General features: G+C 33.2%; 1 protein-coding gene across 9 annotated transcripts in view; it reads left to right on the top strand.

The window, feature by feature from the left end:
- GRIK2 (glutamate ionotropic receptor kainate type subunit 2) overlaps nt 1-26,350 on the top strand; it is a 431,302-nt gene that overhangs the window by 199,266 nt on the left and 205,686 nt on the right. For all 9 annotated transcript variants that reach the window (XM_065834051.2, XM_071806698.1, XM_071806700.1 and 6 more), the window contains 2 exons: nt 926-979; nt 4,060-4,233. In XM_065834051.2, the coding sequence (XP_065690123.1) occupies nt 926-979; nt 4,060-4,233 (228 nt within the window). The remainder of the gene's footprint in view (nt 1-925; nt 980-4,059; nt 4,234-26,350) is intronic.

Genomic DNA, 26,350 nt, shown 5'->3' with positions numbered 1-26,350 from the left:
ACTGGCAGTGACTTGACAAAGATTCTGTTGATAACTCCTGTAAAAAAAGAGAATACTACTTACTTGTGTGGCTTTTTTACAGTGCTAAAATAAGATGAAAATCACTATAGGTACTAAAATGATTGAATGAATCATAGTAGGCTAAGACAACTTTTGTGCAGAACATGAAGATACATGCTTTTCAGGTGACAATGCTCTTAATGAATAAGAGTGATGAGACATCCAGAGTTTATTGGTTTAAAATGTATCTACAAATATTTGTTCTTATGCTGTTAAGAAAAAAGTATGAACATTTGAAAATGCATAGTTGGTGAAAAATTATTTGACGCTTCACAGTTAGCAAGACAGATTTGATAGATTTGATAGACATCTGAGTTTACACGATAATGCTATGAATATTTGTTCTTCATTTTTACCAAAATGGTATGTATCTTGCTTTTCAAAACTTGACTCCAGAGTATTTTCTTCCATGGTTGGAAAGATGTACATATGTATAATATAAGCTTGGGTTCATCTTTTAAATACATAGTATTGTTTATCAAAATAGAAAAAAAAAATCCTATTAGGTTATTCTTTTTAAGGGAAGGGTTCAATAATGAATGAAAATATTGTCAACTCAAATTTTGTGTGGCAATTTAACGCATCCATTAGTATGTAAAACTATAAGTCTCTTTCACATTTACTGCACTGAACAGACTAATAATATTCTTTCTATCAGAAGATCTGGTTCATAAATTCCTTTAATAGTCAGTAATCTGCTCTAACTGATAGGAAAGGACTTGCTTGACCTAATTTTAGTACAATTCCAATCCTGTAGTCTGATCCCAGTAGTGTTCTTTTGCAGTTTTTCATTTGCCATGTAAGTGTGATAAAAATGTATTATATGACCTGAGAAACAATAATATTTTGTTTTTGTTTTTTTAAGGCTTTAGCTATGGGAATGATGACAGAATACTATCACTATATCTTTACCACACTGGTAAGTGGATTATAAACACATACTGATTGCAACTAACAAAGATGTTGCTTTTCTTAATTATATTACTTGACAAAGTGAAAAAGGTCTCTATGGAATGGGGTGTGAGCACAAGATGTTTTCTCTGTTGATTTTTTTTTCAGTGAAAACTCATCAGGATGGTTTAAGTATTGCTGAACAGTGTGCCCTGGAAACTGACAGGCCCAAAAAAACTAACCGACTAGGTAGCACTGCAGTTTTTAACTTCCAAGCAGGGTTAAGTAAATAATTAATAATTGATTATTTATATTATGAATTTTGTACTTTTTTTCTCTTTTAGCTATTTGTATGTAGAGATTATGACATTTTAAAGATATTCATGTATTCCATATTTTTAATCCAACATTTTACAAGGTAATTCTTCACTGTCATATGATTCCTGAATAATTTGGTATGATTAGCAGTATTTTATTTAACAATGCATATGAGATTTTTTTAAGCACATGAGTTGTGCAATGTTCTTTGGTGTCCATTGTAAAACTAACTAAGAAATTTGATCATTCTTGGAACCATCAGAGTCAACATTCGCAATAAATGAATGTTTAAAATATGAATGCTCTTACAAGACATAACAAAGATGTATGTGAAGATTTTTTTTTTACTGCTCACTACAGCCTAAGAAATACTTTAAAAGTTGGTAAAATAGTACACTAGAAACTACAGTTGTGCAAGTTTCTCTGTTGTGTTCAGATTTGCCCATATAGATTGCGGTTGATTGAAGTTCTTAAAATACAAGTCATTTCAAGCATGAGACAGATGTGCTTCAGTAATACCATGCTTGAAATGACCTATTTTTAAAGTCACATACATGTTTAAGTCCTCATGGAAATGAACCCTTTGTACTAGGACACAAAGTTCAACTCAGAACTACAAAATAAGAGTTCATAGAAAGTATTAGCACTGAAGTAGCTCATTGAATAGCAAGCAAAATTATTTGTGAAGTTCATTAGAACTGTGAAGGCAAAATACTGTGCACAAGCACCTGTCTTATTTTAGAGGTGTTAATTTTTCTGTCTCATGGTTTTACAATCATTTGCAATAGAATTTCCCTCACTAGCCTATCAAAATGAATTGTAGATGTTTCAAGGGTTTTTATTTTTTTTTTAAATTTTCATTTTGCTAACAATGAAAATTGCTGCTTTGTGTGGTATGCTGTGCATTGGCATTTAATTTTTATTATTAAAGCTATGTTTTAAAACCAGAATTTTATATCATTCTTATTTCCTTATTAGAACATCCGCTTTTTTCTCTCTCTTAAAAAAAAAAAAAAAAAAAAAGGAGAGACAAGTATTATATTGACTTGGAGCTATCAAATGGTAATTTAGTGTGCATAAATGGATGATAGATTTTGATTTTGCAATGTAGCTTCAGAATTTGCATCAGAATTTAGTTGTTTCAATATATTAACTGCTTTTTACCTGACATGGTGAAAGTCCTGTCAAATAAATTCTCCAGGCACAGTATTTACAACAGTCTTCTGTGTATTCTCCTTTTGATTGATTCAGGGTCTAATGTAGTAGATCATTAATACTCTGACCTGTGTGTATTTATAATATATGCATACTATTGCTGTGTATATTTATTATATTCAAATGTAAATATGAATGTGTTTTGATTAAATAATTACATCTGAGGTTCTGGCTTCTTTCACTGTAAAAGCTGAGAGAGTTTTTAAATGGAAAGATGTAACATAGTTCTAGTTATGTTCAACCTTTCCTTTGCAATAAAGTGTTTTCTTTCTTTAGAAAGAGGACATGAGTTAGGTTATTTGTAAATAAATAACTTAACAAGCATTTTGACATCTCTGTGTCTTAGGTATCATATATGGAAAATGGTATCATAACTAGTTATAATTAAAAATGGGTAATGATTGATAACTGAAATTTTTGTGGGCTCAGTGATGTTAACAATAAATAATGAATTATATTCTGTTTTTCCATAGTAAAATATTTAATCTTCTTCAATTCTAGCCAGTAAACAAAATGGATTCAAGCAAGTGTTACACATAACACTACCATTTAATGGAAATTTGTAATATATTAAGTTCTCTGCAGAAGAAAAAAAGTTAAAAAAAAGTTAAAAGTTATTTGAATGACTACATAGAAATTATGTGGAAAATTTCTAAGTTCAGTTCAGTGAAATTATGTTATAGGACAGTAATGTAATTTTTCCAAATGAAACAAATTAGACCAAATGTAAGTTTGTTTATAATGCACATAGCTAGGCTTAATGAGTCATGACTGTTTTCTTCAAAGACATTTTTTTTTTCCCCCATCATCAAAACTGGAATGTAGCCATGATTTTCCTGAAGTTAAGTACTGGTTCTATATTGTTTCGAAGTTTACTTGCTTGATCTAAAATTTGATTTTTTCTTTTTATCAATTTTTAATTTCTATTTGACTCTGTGTTTGTTGGGGACCTGTATACACACAGACAGATATGTATTGAAAATACATGAATTGTCAAAGGTTATTCTTGAAAAGGTAAATTCCTATCCAAGATATGTCCATATTTGGAAGTATAATTTATAGCTGCGAAAAATGCTTTAGGTTAAATTTAAATCCATGTACATTTCCTCTCTTCCCCCACAATTTATTGTCTAAAGTTTCATAGAGACTGAGGGTGCAAGGAAACTCTTGTTCTGTTTATTTTACGATTTGAAGTCTGCTCTGGTAAGCCAAAGCAATTTAGCAATTAATAGTAATATTCAAGCCTACTATAGTGTTTAAGCCTAACTAGTATGCATACAGTTCTGCCACTGGACTTAGCATTTCCTAAAAGGCTTTTTTTCTTTTTAATAATAATAATTACAAAAAGGCAGTTGAAGCAGTTCTTCCTCTGTGAATCAGATTACTCCCACTATAGGGTCAGCTGACTTGCTTGCTCATAGACAAAGGTCCCCAAATAAAGAGAGTATACTTTCTAGTGCATATAACACTGTTACTCCTGCAGAATTCAGTACTCTCATTTGGAGAAATGGTCCAACAGTTCAAATAGGGATTTCAGTGTATTAAAGAATTTATATGATAGTCATTTTTTTTCAGGACCTGTTTGCCTTGGATGTGGAACCCTATCGGTATAGTGGTGTTAATATGACTGGATTCAGAATTCTAAACACAGAAAATACCCAGGTGTCATCTATCATTGAAAAGTGGTCTATGGAGCGATTGCAAGCACCTCCGAAGCCTGATTCAGGTTTACTGGATGGATTTATGACGGTATGAATATAACTGCTTAGTTCCTTTTTGTCTTTGTTTGTGAAGCTAAAAAACTCCTAACATTTTATTTTTGTTACGAAAATTATTTAGAGGTATGAGACCAAATATTATTGTAAACATGAGTCAGAGAGAAACTATGATGTTTGTGTTAATATTTCGCAGACTGAATACATGTACATATTAACTTTCTTCCAGAATTACACATACTGTATTATTTTCCAAATGATAATGGTCACATTGTAAAAGTCTAATTCATCTAGTCCATACTTCCCTACTTTGTTTTAATTTAAGCTTCAGTCATTAATAATGTGTACTATTTCATTTGTACATTTTTTTTTTATATATATTTTATGAATACTATAAGTAACACCTTCTTACTATCCTTTCCAGTTTCTATGCCTTCCCATAGGTAATTATTCTAGTTACCTATTTTTTTTCCTTCGTGATTATTCTGTGGCCTTTCTTAGGTTCATGAAAATTACAATTATGTTCATGCAAATAAAATTTCATTACTAGGTTTTCAGTGAGTTTCTGCTCATTAGTTGGAATTAAATCTCAAGTTATATTGTCAGGAAGGGATTTATTTTAAAACAAATCCTATATTAGGACGTTTTTAGTTTTCAGATTTGTTGGAAGATTTAATATTCTACTTTGTCATGGAGTGATTTCTAACATCTTTGCTAACAGAGTTCCACTACTCTTTAGATATTTTTTTTACAAGCCTTTTCATGTTTATTTTAAAAATAACAAATTCGGTTTCTTGAAGATTAGTATCCTAGTTATCTGTCAGTTATCTAGATTGTGTTGAGCCACATAACATAATTAATTTTGAACATTTTTTTTTCCTACTGATAAGACATAAAGATTTTATATACATTAGCTACTAAATGACAATATTTTAAAAAGTGGTTTTTTGTTTTTTACAAGATTATCTAAAAAGAGCGCACCACCTTTTTCTGCTTTTTTTTGGTCTGCTTTTATTGAAGAGGCCTTTCTATCATTATTCACATACTTATAGATTTCATTTTTTAATGGTTCTTTCATCTTTCTTTATTGGTCTGAGGATAATCAAAGAGGTGTTGATCCTCACAACATATCAATAACAATCTGAATGTGTTGCTATTCAAATACATTTGTATCTTTTTATCTCTGTCACACACGTGAAGAAATGTGTACACATGATACAGCTTATTAAGTTACTTACAAGATCATATTTATTTCTTTAATCTGTAAAGGTCTTTTTTTCTGAATATTCTCATCAGTCTTTGCTTTGATCATTGTTTTTGTACCACTGTCCTCTTACTAAACAGATAGGAAGAAGTATGTGGTGCTTTTAAAAGTAACGATCATGTGGAACTGGCACATGCCATGGCTGTTGCTTCCTATAATAAAAGTATAGGATTATGATTATAATAATTTTGTCACAAGTAATAGGCCACACCTTCAAAAAAATACCAGAACAGAAGAAAAGCCAAAGACCAATCTGTTGCAATGCTTTCTTACTAGTAGAATTAACTGTATCTAGTGTTTCTCTATCTTTTTCTCGATCCTTGATTCTTATTCTTGATCCTGCATTTCCTACCTTAATTCAGGAACAAATAAGTGGTGTTTTTTTTCTTTTTTTTTGGTTTACATGTTTCCAAATAAAATCCAAAGTTGTTCTAATCTGTCACAATCTATCTGGCAAGTGACAGTCCATTCATACATTTCCCTGTTTCTCACCACTAATTTAGCAGTTCAGAATCCACATTTGTAAAGTTAGGATGTGGGCAGTGTGGGTCTGAACTTGTTCCAGCTGTAAGAAACCTAAATATACTGAACATTATGGTAAAAAACACCAGGTATTGGTTTGGTCAGCTGTCAGACTGGATTATCACAGGTTTATTTATGGCTCAATCATTCTGCTAGAATGTTTGGTTGCCTAAACATATTTTACCAGGTTACAGAACCTGGTGCATAGAAGTAAAATATAGACGTCTGCTCAATGTTTTTTTCCATGCACATTTCTGTCCCAGAGACTACTTAATTATAATATATGAACAGCATTCAAATCAAAAGAGGTTAAATAGCATCGATGAAAGTTTTGAGCTTTGCTCCAAGATAAATATTTGGAGTTGTATGTGACAAAACTGAATATTTCTTTCTTTTTTTTTTTTTTTCGTATATATAGAATGTATGATAGATTCACGTATGAAAATCTATGGTTCTGTTGAGGCAATCTGCCTTGAAAGTATTCCAGCATTACAGATTGTAATATATACTGAAACTAGTTTTAAATGGAGCTTTGTGTTATGATATTACTAAACAACTCCTAACTAGATTGAAGATCTTTAAACAATTTCCTTAAACAATTCTCTGTCTATGATATATTCATTGCTGTTATTTTTCACTAACTTGACACTAAATTCTGAAATTTGAAAGTGGTACTTAACAACCACTTGAGTAAAATTGCTTGACATTAAAAAAAACCATACTATTTTTACACAAGCATAAGATTTCTTCTTGAAAAATGAATTTATGATGTAAGTTAAAAAACCAAATGTAATAATAACATTTCATTTATTGTAGGTGTGTTGTTTTTTTTTTTTTTTTTTTGGTAAAAAGTTCAGTTTTGCAAGGTTTCATCCTGACTTAGACTAGAGCAAAAAAATTGAATTTTGCATTTTCTTGCAAGATGGAGAAACTACTTAATTATGATGACTGAATGTTTTTGTTAAGTTCTAACAGTACTGTCATCTGTACTGTATTAATGGAAAGATATTCTGGAAAACAGATAAATAGCGTACTATTTTTAAGAAACTTTACTGTTGGTATACTTGACTTATTATTTTTGAGTCTGTACAAGTAGAGCACAGAGAAAAACAAACAAACAACATCAAAAAAAACCCAACAAAGCAAAACCAAACAAAGTCCTTGAACATAAATGTACTTCTACATTTATATATGACAACCATGATTTAGACCAAGCAAAGTAAAGCATGAATGAAGTGTTATGAATTCAGAATTCAATTACTCTACAACTATTAATATTCCACAATTTTTTGTGCCTCAAGTCAGAACTTAACATGCATAATTAAGATGACCTAACAAGCTCTGCTGCTTCATTAATGTAAAGTTTTCCCTACTAATTGCTTTTGCCTATCACTCAATTTAGCTATCTGCTTTCATCTTATGTAGAAAAGAGCATACTTTTTTTTCTATTCTGACTGTGAATTCTATTCTTTAATGTTCACTTTAGTAGCTGTTTATGACAGATGCAGGGAAGCACTGTGGTACTTGTTGAAAGCTGTAGCTAAGGTCAATATTGAAGTGTTTCTTCAGAAAAATCTTAATTTGGGTCTGTTATGCTGCCTAGCAAAAGAGAGCATTATTTATTTGTGTGCATTATTTATTTGTGTACTCTAAATTATCTTGTTTAGTTTTTTGTTTGTTTGTTTGTTTGTTTGTTTGTTTTTTCTGGACATAGCGTACTTTTCAAGCTTAGGTGCTCTCCACCATGAAAAATAATATCTCTTAGCAAGTGAAAACTAGTTATAATAAAAATTTAGTGTGATATTAAATACTAAGGGCAAAAATGTAGAGATTTGTTACTTACCCAGGATAGGCTTGTGGTTAATTTCTGTGTATGAGTTTTTAATCTGATACAAAAAAATGAGAGATGAGATTTTATGAAGAAAGATTTGAAATTTCTAAAAGCTGATGTATAGGCTTCCTTGAATAAAAGAAATAGATACAAGCATATTTTCTTCAAATATGTAGCTGTAAAATGCTGATACTTTCATACATTGTCTTTACTTGAAGGAATACATAAATATATTCACTCCACAGGGTTGTCTAGGAAATTCATTTTGAAACTAGGTGTTTTGAGAGATACAGCAAAAATGCTGAAGTTAAAGTTGTGTAATATAACTCCCATGTCAGATAATTGGACATGAATAATTTTGAGGGCACTCTTCTATGGCTATACTGCTATGAAATACAAGTGTATATTTCCCAGGTTCAATGCCCTACTCAAAAAAACCTGACAAACCAACCAACCAACCAAACAAACAAACAGAAAACCCAAACCAACAAACAAAAACCACACACAATAAAAAAATACACCAAAAAAACCCCCCAAAACAACCCCAAGAATTTGAATCTGGGTGTCTCTAATCCATTTTAATCAAGGTTTAGATGAGTAGCATGAGCCAAGACAAATTGTGAATAAAAAAATACAGCAGTGATAAAGGAAGAGATCAGATTTTAACCAGTGTTAAAATTAAGCTCCTAATTACTGACTGAAGAAATTGGGGAGATGTAAAACTTGAAATACAGTCTATTAGCAGTACTAGTATTTTGTATATCTAACTCCATCTATTTTTGTTTTGTACCTCAATTTCTTAGTTTCTTGTGCAGTGTTGTCCAAAATTCACTGCTTTGCTTTATTTCCAAAGGAAGGAAAAAATAATGGTGTCATCCAGGATTTTCTTTCAGCACACTTCTGAAGTTTGACTTACTGTATTCATCCTTCATGTCAGGATTTTCAATGACTGCACAAAATGATATAGTGAAGTTATTGCACTAGATACCAATTCTACACTGAGATAGAAAGTTCTAAAATTTAATTTTATTTTTCTTTAGGCAAGTAGACTTTTATAGTTACTAGTGGGAAAAAAAGAATACATTCATTGCAAATACAGTATTTTTAAGCTTGTTCAATTTGTGCTTTAATGAAATTTCAGACCTTTTGTAGCAGTGTTAATGTAATCTACAGCTGCTTTACTTCCTTAGAGTATGTTTTGAATTTTTAAAAATAATAAATTATTTCATACTTGTTACATTCTTGATTTGAAATGGTAATCTATTTAGCAGCAAAGCTATTTCATAGAAGATAAGTCTTGCAATTTGTTGAATAACTTGTTACAAATTAGTTCTGTTAACAGTAAATGGATATTTGTGAAACTGCAATTTCTTATCTCTACCTAATAATACAGAAATAACAGTTGTAGTTAAGATAGCTAGTTAAATAATAATTTAGTAACTGCTAGCAGGCACTGTGACTGGACAGAAGGATTCTATAAGGATTAAGGTGTTGTTAAGGTTCCTGAGGGTGAAAAGATCCGTAAAAACAAAAAGAAATGCTCATTATAGAGATAGAGACTTAGATTCTGATTTTGAGCTTCAAAGAGGATAGTCTGTTATGTAGACAGCTTTGTAATTATCCCTTTAGCAAAAGGAATTTTCTGGATTTGCTGATGAGATGTGTTTAGTGAGATACTGTGGCAGCAAATGTCTACTTCAAAGGAAATGCTAAACAATTACTTATTAGTGCATTACAAGCTAGGAATCTCCCCTAGGCACACTTAACTGCATGAGTTTAGGGACTACGCAGGATTTCATGCCGTAAGATATTTTAGCAATGATATATCAACTATTTTGATAATTAATTACATTATTAAATATTTGATGCCTTTATGTAGTCGTTCTTGGCATTTAGGAGCCAGGATCTATCAGAAACTTGGGATCCTGTCCCAAAGGAAAGATATGCCCAAGTGTTGTAGAGCATTTAGCAGAAATTGCAGCTTCAATACTATGGAAGATTTCATAGAATTCTTCCAGATATGGTCTGAGGATGTATACATGTATTTATAAATGTAGTAAGATTAACATGGGTTTATATACTGCTTTCATGTTTAGAGCTCTCCTGCTACTGTTTACAAAGTAATAGAGGGAACACAGTGTAACAGCAAATAGGGAAATGTCAGAGATTGTGCAACGTGCAAAAAACTCCCATGCAGTCTGGAAGACTAGCTGAAGCATAGGGTTTGTTGTTGTTGTTGTTGTTTTGTTTTGTTTGTTTCTTTGTTTGTTTTGAACTGGTTTGTTTTGTTGGTTTTTTGTTGTTGTTGTTGAAATTAGAACATAAAGGCCTTTGCTCAATAAATATGCAAGTTTCTGCACTCTATGAAATTCAAAGTCTGAGGACTAAAATCTAATATACCATAATCAGTCAAAGAAGATAGTTTTCTTAGAATCTGCATTCTGAAATTCAGTTTAATATTTTATTTCTACACTGTATTTCTTGTAACTTTTCAGGAAAAGTAAACCAAAAGCAAGATTACATTTATTCTGTTTCTTTACTGTCATGATTAAAAAACTTTGTATTTAGGAGCAGCACAATCAAAGCTAGTAATCAGCAGACTTATTTGAAGGAATGAACAACTCTAGCAATCATCGCTACAGTTGTAGGATATGGATTGGTGACAGTGTAACCATGCTGGTCAAGCAGCCATGTAAATAATTCAGTTTGTGGAGGGAAGGAACTGTCCATTTAGCACTTACTGTGTGCTCATTAGCTTCACAGTGGCACTGCCTATTAGGGCTGGTATGTACTCATCTCAATAGCGAGGTTTAAAAGTATGTTCTGGGTAAAATCCTGGTCCTTTGGAAACCAGTATATGTGTGTAATTTGGCTAACCTTTAGCTTGCTACATGCATACCAGGCTTAGATATGGTAGTGCACATGAACTGAAGAGCTGATTTTCTTTTACTCAATTGAGTATTAAATATTACACACTGTAAATGGGTGAAAAAGAGTGAAAATCATATGTAAATATTTGTCTCTGAATATTCTGATTTATGAAAAACAAAATTGATGTTTTTCTCTCTGTTACTAATTAATACTTACTAAACCAATTGACATAGCTAGTAGAAATAAACAAGCTTCTGGACATACCATTCTGTCATGTCATAGTCATGTCTGTCCACTTTCTCTGGATATTTCGCATATCCTTTAATATTTTAAATGGTGCTATATACCTGAATTTAGGCTACCTAATCATGCTTCTAACTGGAATTTTAGTAGTGAATAGATTTTCCACTTAAACACTTTAGTGGGAATACAGTTGCTACAGTCAAGAATACAGACCTATTAGACAGTACCTAGGAAAACTCAAGCATCAACCTGAATTGACATGTGAATACCCTTGTGTCAGGCTGGAAACAAAATTAATGTGCTTTCATTATTTTATGTATATATATATATGCACACACATATATTTTGGTGAACCTGAGGTCTCTGCTGTCCCAGATGACATTCAGCATAGGAAACACATGAAAAAGTAACATACTGAATGCATTAAAGAGAACCAAGTATCATGATGCCATGAAACAGAGACTTCAGATGTTACAGTTTTTATAGTCTTCATATTCCCACTTCCCAAGGCCTAAGTACATGTATAGTATGTTAACAGCAGAGATAAGGCTGTATCCTATTTTAGATAATGAGAGAATATGTAATGTCCTGAAAATAAATATTAAACTTAAAAAAATTCCTTCTTTTGATGCTATAGAATCTTTTGTTCAAGCCTAGTGCTGAAATGCTACTGTGAAAGTATTGTTTTATAAAGGATATTGTGTGCATGTAATTTATCTCATTATTGTTTATTAAAAAGAAGAAATCTCATTTTGTCTCTTTTTGGAATATGCAGCAATGAATGTATTATTCAATCCATCTGTTTATTGAGCTGATGATTGAGGCCTCAGTTCAATAAGATCTTCAATGTGCTTTCTTGCTGAAAAAAAATACAAATTTGTCGGTAGTTCTGTTCAAGTCAATGGGACTTACTTTGGCACTTAATGTGAAGTATATAATTTCTTTAAATGGGTCTTCAAAGGTCACTCATGTAAAAGAAAGTGGTTTTACATAAGTTACTTTGTTACACTGTAGTCTCTTGAGTGAAGACTGAGAGAGAATGTCAAGGTATTTCTAGAGCACAGGGGGCAATCCTTTTTCAGTCTCTTCATGATAAATGATGTAGTTCAGAAAATACCACTTTGCAAATTTTGTGTGCCTGATGATATGATTTTTCTCAATGTCTCTTACATAAAAGATGAACTATATCAGCTTAGACTTTTTTAGATTTCTAGTGTTCTATTTGCATAAAATACAGGACAGGTATTCTGATGTTATTACAACATTTGAGTAAGATTCTGGTTAGAATCTAAATAAAAATAACTGTGTCTGAAGGAATATTCTTGTTTGCAAGATTGCTGAAAAACAAAAACCAACAAACAAAACAACAACAAAAAAGCATCCCCCCCAAAAAAAACCAAAACCAACCAACAAAACCAAACCAAAACAAACCACACCCAAACTATTTTGTTACAGTGCTCGTAATTTCTGTCATAGTCCCTAGGGTGTTTCACACAGTGTGATTCCTGTTAACCTGAATGCTGGAAGAAGTATGTATTCCTGAGCAGTTAGTTTTGCAGCAGTTTATATCTGGAATTGAAGACAGGAACATCAAGATAGCAGCTGGAGGACTGCTGGCCAGATATTTCATTAAGTTGATAGACTAATTTAGAAGGTAATGTCCACAAAGTTTCCTGGCTGGACTGTCCTGGACTCCTTGGAGAAAACTGGCATACCTATAGACATCTTTTGGCCAGTGGTAGATTTCACAGAATCATAGAACAGGTCAGGCTGGAAGGAACCTTGCAAAACCACCTTGACTATTGCCCTTCGATCATCTTTGTGGTGCTATTTTGTACTCCAGTGTGTCCATGTCTTCTGTGAACTGTGGGCACTGTAACTGGACAGAGTACTCTGGGTACAACCTGACAAATGTTGAGTATAGTGGGATGATCATGTCTCCAATGTGATCATCTTTTTTCATCATTAACAGAACATACCTCTAGGAAGCATAATATAGGGGAACCATACATTTGTGATCTTCCACCCTTCTGTGTCCACCTATGAATATTTCTGCTCATCGAAGATGTTTTTATTTCATAAATTTTCCTTCTTCTTTTCTAAAAAAAAATTTTTTTGAAAAAATATATATAAAGCACATAGGAGTATCTACTATAGAGTTGGGTACATTTGTTTTCAACTTTTAGTTGAATATGGAAATGTAAACACTGACAGACGACTTCCTGTTTGAAGACAACTGTCATGCTTCTAAGGTCCTCAGCCTGAAGTTCGTTGTATTATCATGAACTGAAAAACTAAAATCTATATTCACGTATAAGAGACGTTTCTGTCTTGGATTGAAAGATTTATAGCAACATCTGGGAGCAATTAGAAAGGCTTCTTTGTTCTTTGGCACAGTTAGATCTTCATATCTTTGTACAAAGCAAAGATGTGTTTATGATTTCCATTAGTAAATGCTTAGATTTTCCACAGTTTTGCAATTAACAAGGAAAATAATAATGCAAACTTTTTATTTAGGACTGAATATTCCTCTACTAATGTTAGTAGAAGTGGGGTTCTCTATCTTCATTTTCTAGATTTAGTCCTGAGACAGTATTCTAAATGCAGACCTTAAATATACAAAGAAAAATAAATATGCCTTTTATTGACATTTATGTGAAGTTACATCAGAAAATATTGCCTCTGTGTTTCTTTTAGCATTGAACGTGTTTAGGTTTTTTTGACTTTACTGTTTCACATTTGGTGTGTGCGTTGACCAAGTAGGAACAAACACCAGCAATGCTAGGAACTTGTTTTTAAACAATATAAAAGTGTTTAAATGTGAAGATTTTGAAAGAAGTTTTCTTGAAATGAAAAGTACATCATAAGGGTTCAAGCACAACTGTGTCATATAAACCAAACTTTTATTGAGTTTGTTTATAAAATGCAACATAAGGAGCTTTACCTATAATTTTTCAAGGATGAACGTAAAACTCAAGTTTACTTCGGTTATGAACAAATAATTTATGAGCATTTATAAGTATTTATAAAGACATGTTTTAAAATCTACTAATGCAAAAAGATGGCAATGCGGTTTCTGTCTTTTAGACATGGATGTAGAATACTGAATGACGTAGTGGATTTAGTAACTACAACTTATCTGGAGAAACACACAAAAAAGTGAGGATTATGTTATTTTCTGTACTCAGATAAAGTGTGTCTGTTCATTTGACAAGACCATCTGTATTAGGTTAAAAAGAAAGACAGCTGTCAATTTTATTGAAGTTATTCTCAATTTGATGAGATCAGATTTTCGCTTAGGACTCATTCCCTCCCAAAAAAAAAAACATATGGGATGTACTTGAAAATATACAAATGAGATTAATAGAGTAAAACTGTAAAATGTGAAAAAACTATAATGAAGTGTATATATACTGAAGTTTAGCATGGACATAATAAAATTAATGAACAATAAATTGGTAGAAAATAAGCGAGTTTTGTTAGCTTTTGCATCATTGCTAGCAGTTCTCTGAGGCAAAGATCACACTTATTTAAAAAAGCTGTGAATCAAAAGACTCATAAGGATGATGCTTGAGTAAACATATATTAATGAATGAAAGATCAGATAAGATAGAGGATTCCAGGAGTAAAAATTATAAGCAGATTTTCATTTTTTTAATGTATATTAATATTAGTGTTTGTTTTTCTTTATCTTCTGGATACTAGAATATATTCGTTTTATTTTGGATCAGAATAGTCTTGGGAATCAAAATGTTTAGATGATTTATATGAAGTTGATTTAATGCTCTTGGTTAGAATTTGAATGTCAGGGACCTGTATCGACCTACAAGCAAGATCAAAGCAGGAAGTCCATCAGTAGAGCAGTGGGTGGTAAAGCACTATCAGGAGAGAATCTTTACTATCTGAACACTAGATATCATAATTGTTACAGAAAAATACTGAAGGGCTTTTCTGGGAATATAAATTAGCAACAACTATCTCACCAGACCTAGCAAAAGATTTACTAATGATTTTCTCCTAAAGAGTGAGCTGTTCCCCAAGATGTGTTCCTAACTCATTTGCAGAGATATGTTCACCTTTCCAGATCTGCTCAAGCATTCTTTTCTTTGTATTCCATAAGGTGTGATGATTTTGAAATGCAGTATCTAATTTTTGAAGCAGTTTGCATTATTGCAGGTATGTGATTAAGATTCAGCTAAATGCCAGTAAGATTCAGTCAGTTCAATGTAAGTTGCGTGGAAAACATTGAAAATGTTTTTATTTAAAGCTTTTTAATAATGTCAAAAGTTACTGTTGTGGTTTTATTTTGTTTTGTTTTGTTTTTTTGTTTGTTTGTTTGTTTTACTCTAACAAGTTTTGTGTGTGTGATAGAATCATCACTGTGAGCAACCGATTGCACATCATGGAATGTTGTGTTCAGTTAGGCTTCATTAACACGACTTTACCACCTTAAAAATTATTCTTAGAGTGATATTTAGGCCTATGGTTCCCCCTGTTCCTCTCCTCTAAGCTGTGTTTTCTTTTACTTATATGGTTAGATGTGGTAGCACATAAAACCAATGAAGAATGCAATGGTGTTTTCCTTGAGATAGAAGAGGATTGAACAAAATACTTAGGACTCAAATAGAACATTGGACACATACAGAACTTTTTTGTATAAGAAGGACCTCAATAAACTGGAGGAAGTTCAGAGGAGGGCCACCAAGATTGTCCAGGGCTGAGAGACTGGAGCACTTGGACTATGATGAGAGACTGATGGAACTAGCCTGGGGAAAAGGTGGCCTCATGAGGACCCAGCAGCAACCCCTCAATACCTGTAAGGAGGTTATCAAGAAGACAGAGCCAAGCTATTCCCAGCAGTGCATGGTGTGAGTATGCAAGCAAATGCATGAAGTCAAAGAAGAGAGGCTTGGACTGGATAAAAGGAGAAACTTTATCATCACGAGGAAAGTAAAGCAGTGGAACAGATTACTCACGGAGGTGGTGTAGTCTTCATCCTTGCAGATTTTCAAGACCTGACAAAGTCCTGAGCAATGTCGTCTGACCTCAGAGGTGACATTTCTTTGAGCAGCATGTTGGACTAGGGAAGTCTTGAGGTCTCTTCAACCTGAATTATCTTATGATCTTTAATTTAAAGACGACAACTACTCACGGCTGTCCTCTGAGCCATCTCCAGTAGCTTCATAGAGCACTATATGATCTGAGGGAACCTCTTCAAAAGCAACAAGTTAGAGCTGAAAGCTATACTCAGATTCATATATGCTTAATCACACAGACATCATATAGTCTCATACAGTCATCTCTCCTGGAAGACATTAAAATATGCTTTTGTTAGATGTTTATGAGACACATTGGTGATCTTTGTAAGATAGTCAAAGTTGCTGATCGTTACAGCTATCTATTCACATAACTGAGAATTTAAAAGGGTCCAGTATTTATACTTATGCTCATGCCATCAAAAGAAACAATGAGAAGCATAATAATTTCATGTTCTGTTCAGAGCTTGGCTGGTTTGCTGTGTTTTAAGGTAAGGACAATCATGAATTGAGCTTGTTCATGCTGTACAGTCATAGGCACAGTGATCAATGTGCCTGTCTCTATGCCTCTGTTGAACAGGTAACCTTGCGGTAAGCTTGGTGGCAAACGATGTAGACCCTTTCCAGGCATGGCTAGGGGTCTACTAAATCATCCAGCAGTGGCTTGGCATATTCAGACATAGTCTTTCATGGTGATGGCCATGTCTTAGGCTTAATTTGCTTCTGTTTGCAGACAAACTGCCCAGAGAACAAGTTTAATATTGTTTGCCTCTGGTTCAGAGTGAACTGTACATACATACCTTATAATGAAGAAGGTACCTAAGCAGTATGTGTGGAATTCACCTCTCCTAACTTAATCTGTGTAAATTTCAGATGTCTAGTAATTGCCTGTATTTCCTTTGCAGTCAGTAGAAGAGGAATGTAGAAATCTGTCCTGAAAAGGTTTCATAGACTGTATTACTGAAGAAGTGTCCATAAAGAGCCCAGATCATTGGCTGACTAATTTTAAGTGACTGAAATTAGATTAAATTATTCCCTTCTGATATGTGTGGGGTTTGCACATACGAGCCGCCTCCCCCCAGTTTTTCATTTTACTTTTCTTTGACTTTAGATGATATGTTTACAGTTCTAATCTGCCTTGTCTGTAGCTCGGATATATATTCTTCTGGTGCGCTATTTTGAATCAGTGACTACATACACACCAAAGTGATGACATCTGTTGATAAATAACTAAAAATGCGCTAACAACACAGTAGAAATTGTAAGTAAATAAGAATACTTGTTTTGTCTTTCCCTAAACCACAAGAATATTGTTGCTTTCAAGGATGGTCCCAGAGTGTCAGTTGTAAGTACTGTCGCATTTTTTTCCAGCAGTGCGTTCTGTTCTAATTGTTGTGAACTCTTGCAGATTTTACCACTTGAAGGAACATCTTAACAATTAATCTGGTTGGAAAGGACTTAGGTAGCAAAGTTAATAATCATATCGGAAACCATAACACTCTACACTACTTTCTTCTTGATGACATTTAATGAAGTCTCTTGCTCCTCATCTGTCCAAATCATACACATATTTTATAGAGACTCAGCAAAATTATCTCTTCTCTTTTTGCACTCTGTAAACCCAAAGAGTTATTTCTTTCCAGAGATGGAGAAAGAGAGGAAAGAGTTTTAAAAATCTTTAAGTAGATATAGCAGTTCTGTATGTCAGAAAAGTAGACAAGGCTCCAGGTCTTCTCTTTTGATAACATTGTAATTATCTAAAGTACTAAAAATAATTATGAGGTTACATAGCATTTTCAGATTAGACAGAGGCTGCACTGCAGCAGCTAGTAGACAGCTCTCCATGGGCCAATTTATTTTTATGCTATTCTTTCAGTATGTCTTCTAATTATCTGGACAACAAGAATCTGAGCATTGTTTTTTAAAAACAAATAAAAACCACACTTCAGTAGTAGTCCAATAATTCATGTGACCTAGAGGTCTCTAACTAATAAGATAATATTATTTACGTGTATCTGTGTATGACTTATTTCACTAGAATAGTGCCCTGTGGGAAAACAAATTAGGGGAGAAAAAAATTTTTCTGAGTACAAGCCATCAAGTAGGTCCAGATTAGATAATGAGGCCTTCAACAGCCCATAATGGAATAACATTAAGTCTTTTGAGTTCACTAGGCGGTTGGATGTGCTAATGGAGATACCACGCTGGGAAAACGTACATTTTAGTTGGAATATCTTATGAGGGGGTGATTGCACATTGTGATACGAATAGCTACACTAAATACATGGAAATTTCCTGCCAGAAGATTAAGACCTCCTCTACCAGATAATGGCTCACTGGAGGAATGTAATGGTGGTGAACTAAAATCTGAAAACAGAAGATTTCCTATTTAATAGTCCATTGATTTTCCTCCTAGAGTCATCATCTCCACCATGATGGTTATGGTCTTTATTTTCATTTTGTAATCAAGCTCAAGCTGTTTGGGAAGGTACTTCTTAGAAAAAAGGTTTAATTCATTAAAGCTTTCAGTTCAGTTGTAGTTACTGATTTGAGTTGAATTTTCACTAGTGTGCCTGAAAACATACTACATAATACATGGAATTGTGTTATTCAGTTTTCCTCACCATAAATGCTACTCTGTCTTCAGTATAAATTTCAATATCTTCTGGTATCCATTTCTGTCTTCAGTCATTTTAATATTTCCTGCATAGTTTTAATACATGGTTTTGCTATAAAGGTCTTAATATTTTTGAGGTTTTTTTGTGATTAATTATTAAGCTTTTAGAGGAATAAATACATTAATGTTGCTTGTGACATCTGGCAAAAATTATTAGTCCTTATAGTGCACTGTGAGTAGACAATATTATTCCCACAAAAAAAAAAAAAAAATCTGATTAAGAGGTTTTTCTTTGTAGCGCTAACTGCTGTCCTCACTTCTGCTCATATTTCTGACCAGACAAATAGCTTTCCTATTTTTCTCTCAACTACAACAGGAAAAGCCCTACTTTTCTAGGAACTGCTATTCTGCAAAAGTTTTCCATTCTGTCATTCAATAAAAGATGCTTGGAAGGACAGATGAAAATAATCTGCATATATCAAACAATACAGAAAAGTAGATGTTGTTCAGAGTGATTGGAGTAGATTATCCATAGTACACCATGATAAACCTGATGCCCTGGTTTCTTTATAAAAACTACCAGTGAATTGCTGACAGAAATTCTATTGTAAAATCAGAATGATTTTCCTTGATTTACAATTCAGGGAAAATTATGGTTAAGAATCTGTAGCTTTCACAAATCAGTGTAGCAAGGAAGGACTTGTATTAATATCTAAAGCAGCAAAAAAGCAACTCATGAGACTTTAATAAACGCAAATCTGTAGAACCATAGAGTCATTGAAAAGTTTGATTTGGAAGGGATCTTCAAAGATCCTCTAGTCCAGCCCTACTGGCATAGACAGAGACATCTTTCATTAGTTCAGGTTGCTCAAAGCACTGTCCAACCTGACCTTGAACACATCCAATGACTGGGCATCCAGAACTCTCTGGGCAACCTGTTCCAGTCTCTCACCACCCTCATCATAAGAAATTTCTTCTTTATATCCAGTCTAAATCACTCAGTTGTCTTAAAATCTGATGTGAGAAATCTTCTTTCTAGAAACTAAGCATTCCTAGGTATACTAAATTCTAGAGTCTGATCAGATTGTGCTGTAGAAACATAGAATCATTTAGGTTGGAAAGGACCTTGAAGATCAGTGAGTCTGACCATTAAGCTAACACTGCCAAGTCCATCACTAAAGCGCCCCAGTGCCACATCTATGTGTATTTTACATATAACAGCTCCAGGGACAGTGACTCCATCACTTCTCTGGGCAGCCTGTTCCAGTACTTGTAAACACTTTCCATGAAGTAATTTTTTTATATGTATGTAATGTGTCCTGTGTAAACATTTGAGTGGAAAGGGTTGTAAAGTACAAAGTACTTTCAGAAATGTGAAATGTGTACCCCTTTGTGGTACATACAATTTCAACTCTGGTCTCTGTGTGTGCCAGGTATGTTGCCTTTTGGTGCTTGCAGAACTGTAAACTGGACCTACAAGAGCAAGAAGTAGCAGGTGCACAGCTCCTTTTTTAACTATGAATTTCTTGCTGGAGTAAAATTACTACAGGCCATAGGACTATACTATAGAATAAGAAAAAGTATAATCTGCATATGTTCCTTTTAAGTTTTATTGCTTCATTTGGGATGATTCTCTTTCTGGGCTTGTAAACCCACTAAAATAATTATCTCCTTTGCTACCTCTATTATTTATTCTCCTGCCCTTTCTCTCCCTGTTTCTCATCCTAGTATTTAATTCTAGTTTTAGGTTATATGAACTTTAAAAAATGCAATTAAAGTACTTGAAGTAGCTTTTTGAGCAGTATCGTCTGTGCTGAGCTAGTAATATCTGGCTCTTTGACAGTGTTGATTCAATGACTTCTTGTAGCACTAAAGGTAGTAGAGGGGAACTGTTTTCACAAAGAAAAATATCCAGTAGGCAATAACCTTCTTACTAGAAGTAAATCTTCAGCTACATTACTGATGGTTTTATGACAACAGTCTTAGATTTTGGTGGTTGTTAAAGCTACTGATTTTACTTTGGAAAAAATAGAATTTAGGTATACCTGATTGGTCAATAAACTGTTTATATATCTATCTGTCACATGCAAAGCGTGTACAGAAGTAAAATACTTCATACTTAAATGACCATAAGGCAACAATCATTTATGGAACTCTAAGGGGTATCAATTAAATCTGCATTAGTGTGGATCCAGGATGCAGAAATGGAAGTTGTGTTTTAAAAATGACTTGATGAAACTTATGAAAAATCCCCAGATGAAGAATTAATTAAAGTGAATTTAATATTTAAGCTACTTTATTTCAAAAATGAATCTTCCTTTTATTGGGATTGCAGATTTGGTTTCCCTTATGCACTATGATTGTTTATTCTTTTTTAAAAACAAGATGATGCTCAGGAAACTGAGACAATCCTTTTTTCTACACACTAGCATTTCATAAAATGTCTAGAATACTGGTATATTTAAGTTCTAAGCTTTCACTTACTACGGTATTGCATGAACTTCATACACTTAAGCAAAGGAATTAAAGATAAAACCACTCTCATATAGCACATATAATATTTCTCCTTGAGTTGAATTTCACCATGTTTTTGATTTAAATGCTTACATCACTAATAATTGCTTTGGCTTTACTTCAGACCCCTGTTCTCTTAAAAAAGGCAGATGTTTCTCCTGAGATAGAGAAGATAAAGGAGTAAACTGGACTGAGAACTGACTTTACACTCTCTGCTGGTCGATTGGCAGCTAGGACTGACAGAATTCTGTTGTAGGCGTTTCATGTAATGCATTACCCTCTTGGCAATATTGCTTTGACTGCCACAGTAAATATCCCTATGGATGTTAATAGATTAACAAAGGTAATCTGAGCTTTCACCAGGATCACCAGTCATTGAAATAAGTTTCTATTGCCTCAGTGACTCTTTTTCATCTGCCTGAGCAAAAATTCTCACAGGAAATCCATATGTATGTATTAGTAATAGCAACAAGAATAAAACCCTAAGGAGTTTGACCCTGAAGAAGTCTGAGAAAGAACTTTTTAAGATTAAACATGAAAATACATTGTCATTGAGGAATTATTTTCTTCTCACTGTGGATATTTTAGGTAAAGACATGAAGAATAAAAAATTAAAAAGAATAAAATAAAAAAGAAAAGCATATGAAAATATTTTCATCATCTTGGAAGGAAGATGCTTTCTGTAATTACAAGACCAACAGAAATGAATACCTATAACCTCATCCATTCTGAAACTGAAACGACAGCATATCATTTATAAATGTTTACTATATTGAAAGAAAATTCTTTTTATGACCATATTGAGCTTACATAAGTCTTAGTGGAGTTTCAGAGAATTGCCAAGAGTGGTAAAAGCATTGACAAGTGTGTATTTGTCACTGTATATATTCACAGCTTGAATTTTGCATGAGCTGAACTTTCTTTGCCACACAGCAAATTTTAGATTTTATGAACTATTGTACTTCTGGCAATACATAAATGTGCTACTGAATTCTAAAAATAACAGAAAATTGCTGTATTTCTTATGTTCTGCTTGCACTATTACGAGTTGGTACTGAAGTAATACATGGGATATACTGCTTTTGCTGCCAGTAGTGTGAACCTGGCTGCTTGATTGTTTTTACTTTCCTTTCATTGTTATAATAATATAACTACTACCTTGAGCACTAGAAGAGTGGAAGTCTTGTTTCCAATGGATTCATGTCTCCTAAGTGATTAAGTGATGTGTAAGGTAGCAAGAGTTGTCACTTAATTTTTTAAAAATACTGTTAGGACATCTCTGTGAATTCTAAGGAAGACAAGACCAATGAGGCAGCCATTTCCTCAGTGAGTTATTCAGCCAGACTTCTCATATTTGCCTCTATACCAGTATCACATCTGGAAAAATGTGGAACCCCCTTTTCTAACACATTCCCCTCCACTACTGTTGCCTTTTCTCTCTTCAACCTACCACCTGATGGATGATCAAATAAGAGTTGACTGTGTTTACCCATATTTTCTCATTTTTGTGTTTTGAAAAGTTATGCCAGATATTTTTAATGTTACATATAAAGCCATTAAAACTTACTTTACTTCTGTCTACACTGATGGTTATTTTTAACATTACTACTACAGTATGCAAAAAAAGAGAGAAGTGAGGTAGAAGTGGAGAGATTGATTATTTAGATGTTAAAGGTTTATACTGTAAAGCTATCTTTTTTTTTTTTTTAACCACAAAACCAACAAACTGCTAATAAGAAGAATAATAAAAATATTAAAACCTACTGCCTTAACAGAATATATGCAATTATCATTGTCTCAGTTAAGCATTTCTGCTGGTGTTTTCAATATCCTTCTGTATATAAAGATTTGTTCTAGTCTCTCCTGATTAAAAAATATTCTTTTTATAACATTATTTCCTAACAACTACCAGAGGTTTAGTGTTAGTATTACTTTATATGCTCACTCAGTCTTGCAAAAGATGCTAATAGCCACTCAGAGGTGGCATGTATAACTATCATACATATTGACTACGACTTCAGTCCTTGGCAAATTTGCTGTAACTGATAGTAATGGTGCTGTAATTGTTTGTCCATCACACAAATATTGATGAATAGTTAGTTTCTTACAGGATATTAGAGACATGTATTTAAAATTTCAGAATATTTAGAAATAATAGTTACCTCGAAATAAACGCCATACCTTCTATTACTGTTTATTGCTTACTTTATGTTTTATACGGCAGTTAATGATCAGAAGGGCCATTTGTTGATGAAAATAACATTCACCCACCCCCTCCTAGAACCCAAACATACAAAAATTAAATAGCGTATTTTCCTACTTGATTTATTTGACTTACTGTTTAATCCTTACTGATTATGAAGCTGTTTTACTTGATTTTCATAACATGCCATTTGGCTCCCTTGCTTGCTGTGAACTTGTAACCCCCTTCAGTATGTGATTGATGAATATAAAATTGAATCACAAAGCACAGTAAAGATGGTGTAAACCTGACTATACAGACATGATCTATAGGTACAATGTCAAAAATATATCTGAAACTGGCGTTTTCAGAAACTGACTTTGATTAGGACTGGACTATTTTCCAGCATGCCATGATTTGAACAAACCAACCTTTGCAGGATCAGGTTTCTTATGTTTTCACCTGGGAGAGATTGGAAACTAGAAGAAGGGAAGGGTGACGAGCTGCTGTTTTTATGACAGTACAGGTAGATTTTAGTGTAAATATGTGATATAAATATGTGGAATTTTCATTTGCTTAGTTCATTATAAAAGTTAAATTAGAAGATACTAGTACAAGTCAGCTATTCCTCTATAGACACAGCACTTCTTAAGACAGTGCACAAAGCTGGTATTCAAAACTGTGATAAATTATGTCTGAATATGAAGTGGATATCTAACAGAATCATAGAATAACTTCTTTTTTTTAATAGGCTGATAGGTTTTGTTTGTAGACTTGAGCTTTGAAAAATTAAATAACTGAAGCTATGCACCTCACAGTATCCTTTTCAAAAGGATAAAGGTTTAATTTCATACATTCCTATGGCATATCTTTGGATCTAATGTAAAACATTGTGTGCTTTGTTCAGTAAAGGATATTATAACCCCCTCTGTTGGACCAGACTTCTGTATGATGAAATGGTTTACCTTTTTCAATGCATTTTTAGATAGCTATGTGGTACGAATGTAAATACATTTTAAATGCCAAGTGCTGTTCAGAGGACAGGAAAAATCCTGTTCTTATGTCTAACAATGTAAATATAAAAAAAAATCTGCTACTATATAATCAGGAGATTTTACTCAATAAGTTGAGCACAGACAAGTAGAGTTAAACATTGTGTATCTGGCATATATGTAAAGGAAAGTTTCAGTCTTTACTGGGTTTTTTTGTTGTCTTTTTTTTTTTTCTATTAACTTCAGTAAAAAAAGTTAGCAAAATAGAATTTTTTTTTACAGACAAACCTGCAATTGGATATTAAAATTTTAATTTTTCTCCTGTGTCCCATTCTCATTAAGACTAATGAATACTGGGAAAAGAAAAAAAAAAATCACAGACCATCTGTTTAGCTTTAATTTTTGAGGATATTGTTTTTCTTATTCTGTATTGCTCAGAAATGACTATTTTACTTTGAGTCATTACAAGAACATAATTTCTTTACTAATTACAACACTTTTCGGCTCCATGGACAGATTCAAGAAATAACTGTTGTATGCTGAATAACCTCTTATGAAAACATTGTCTAAAGAAGACATCCAGTCCTCATTAAATATAGTTCTACTTGGCTGCTCTGCAGTTTTAATAGGAAATGAAGAGCAACTGTGTGAACTACACTGTTGGTTGCTTTGTAGGAGTATGTCAATGATATTCCAGCAGTTAACAGAAGCTGATGAAAAGGGATAGCTTCTGTAAGTGGTGCTTTATTTTTATGCTTTGAAAACCACTAGCTCCATCATGTCCTTATGAATTGCTGGAGCTGTGTTCTGATTATAAACATGTAGCTCATATGAGCATATAATTAAGGAAGTATGACAGCATAGAGTGTAAACATCCATAACTGCTTGTGTAGACAGCAGGGGAATGACAGGTGGCTTATGATGTTGACTGAGGCACCTTCAAATGAAGACATGAGAATTTTTAGGTGGTGAAAATTAATATCAGTGACCATCATGGTGTTCTGCATTTGATGTTTTTAAGCCCATTTAGCTTTTGACCTGTAAAGCTGTAGATGTCCTCTTCATATTGTCTTCCTGCAACTGAGAAGAAAAAGCTGAAATTACCAGACCTGGAAAACGTCAGTATTTCTGTCCAGAATCTTCTAATACTAATTTCCCCCCCCCCCCCCCCCATATGTTGCTTTAGCTTTTATTTCTGTTTATCTACATAGAACAGAGTTGTTCTCAACAATAGTACAATGACTGTGTCTCATCTGTTCTTAGGTAACACTTGGAAACTGAACTTTGATTTTATGTTATTAGGAGGCTAGAGTATAAAAATTTAAATTTTTCACCCACACCTAGATGTCTAGTAATTTTTTACTTATTCCATTATACTCCACAAGCCTCCCATTTGCCAGTCAAAGGAGGATATGAGTTTTCTCTACATCCTGTGCAAATGGAAGCAAGATTGTCAAAAGTAATGAGTTGTCTATCTCTTTACAATTGAGTGGCTGAGGCCTTCTGAAGAGAAGAGTTTTCCAGGCTTTAGGTGCCTGTGTTGTGGAGGTTTCATACTTCCTCAGATGTGTAAGTCTTAAAAAAGAATAGGTTTCCTTTTATGCTGAGCTGGAGTGCTGGCTAAGATGAATCGTACTCTGAAATGCCTATTTTTCTGTGCATTGCATAGAGTTGCATAAGGTAAGTGGATTTCATTTGGAGATCCAGGTGCCTAAAGGTTCAGTTTAATGATACAGAGTATTAGAATAGATATGTTATCCCATGGTTTTTAAAATTTAGAAATTCAGCAAGTTGCTTGGCTCACCTTTGAGACAAGTATTTAAGAGGATTCAATTAATTACTCAAGTAACATGTCTAGATAATTGAATCTATTCAATTCAAGAAGTGTAAAATCTCAGTTTCAACTTTGTCCAGGAACAGGTGAAAATAAAAATAGAGGAAAAGCTATTACATTAAAGAAATCTCACCTAAGAACTTAAATATGGTAGACTGCATATAAGCTTGGAAGAATTCTTACTTATTTCTTCATTATGCATTCATTTTGTTAGTACTATTAATGAACTATATTACAAAAAATCA

Source organism: Patagioenas fasciata, chromosome 3 (genome assembly GCF_037038585.1).
Source record: "Patagioenas fasciata isolate bPatFas1 chromosome 3, bPatFas1.hap1, whole genome shotgun sequence".
Taxonomy (NCBI): domain Eukaryota; kingdom Metazoa; phylum Chordata; class Aves; order Columbiformes; family Columbidae; genus Patagioenas; species Patagioenas fasciata.
Note: the sequence above shows the minus strand (reverse complement) of the source record. Positions and strands in the feature narration are given on the sequence as shown.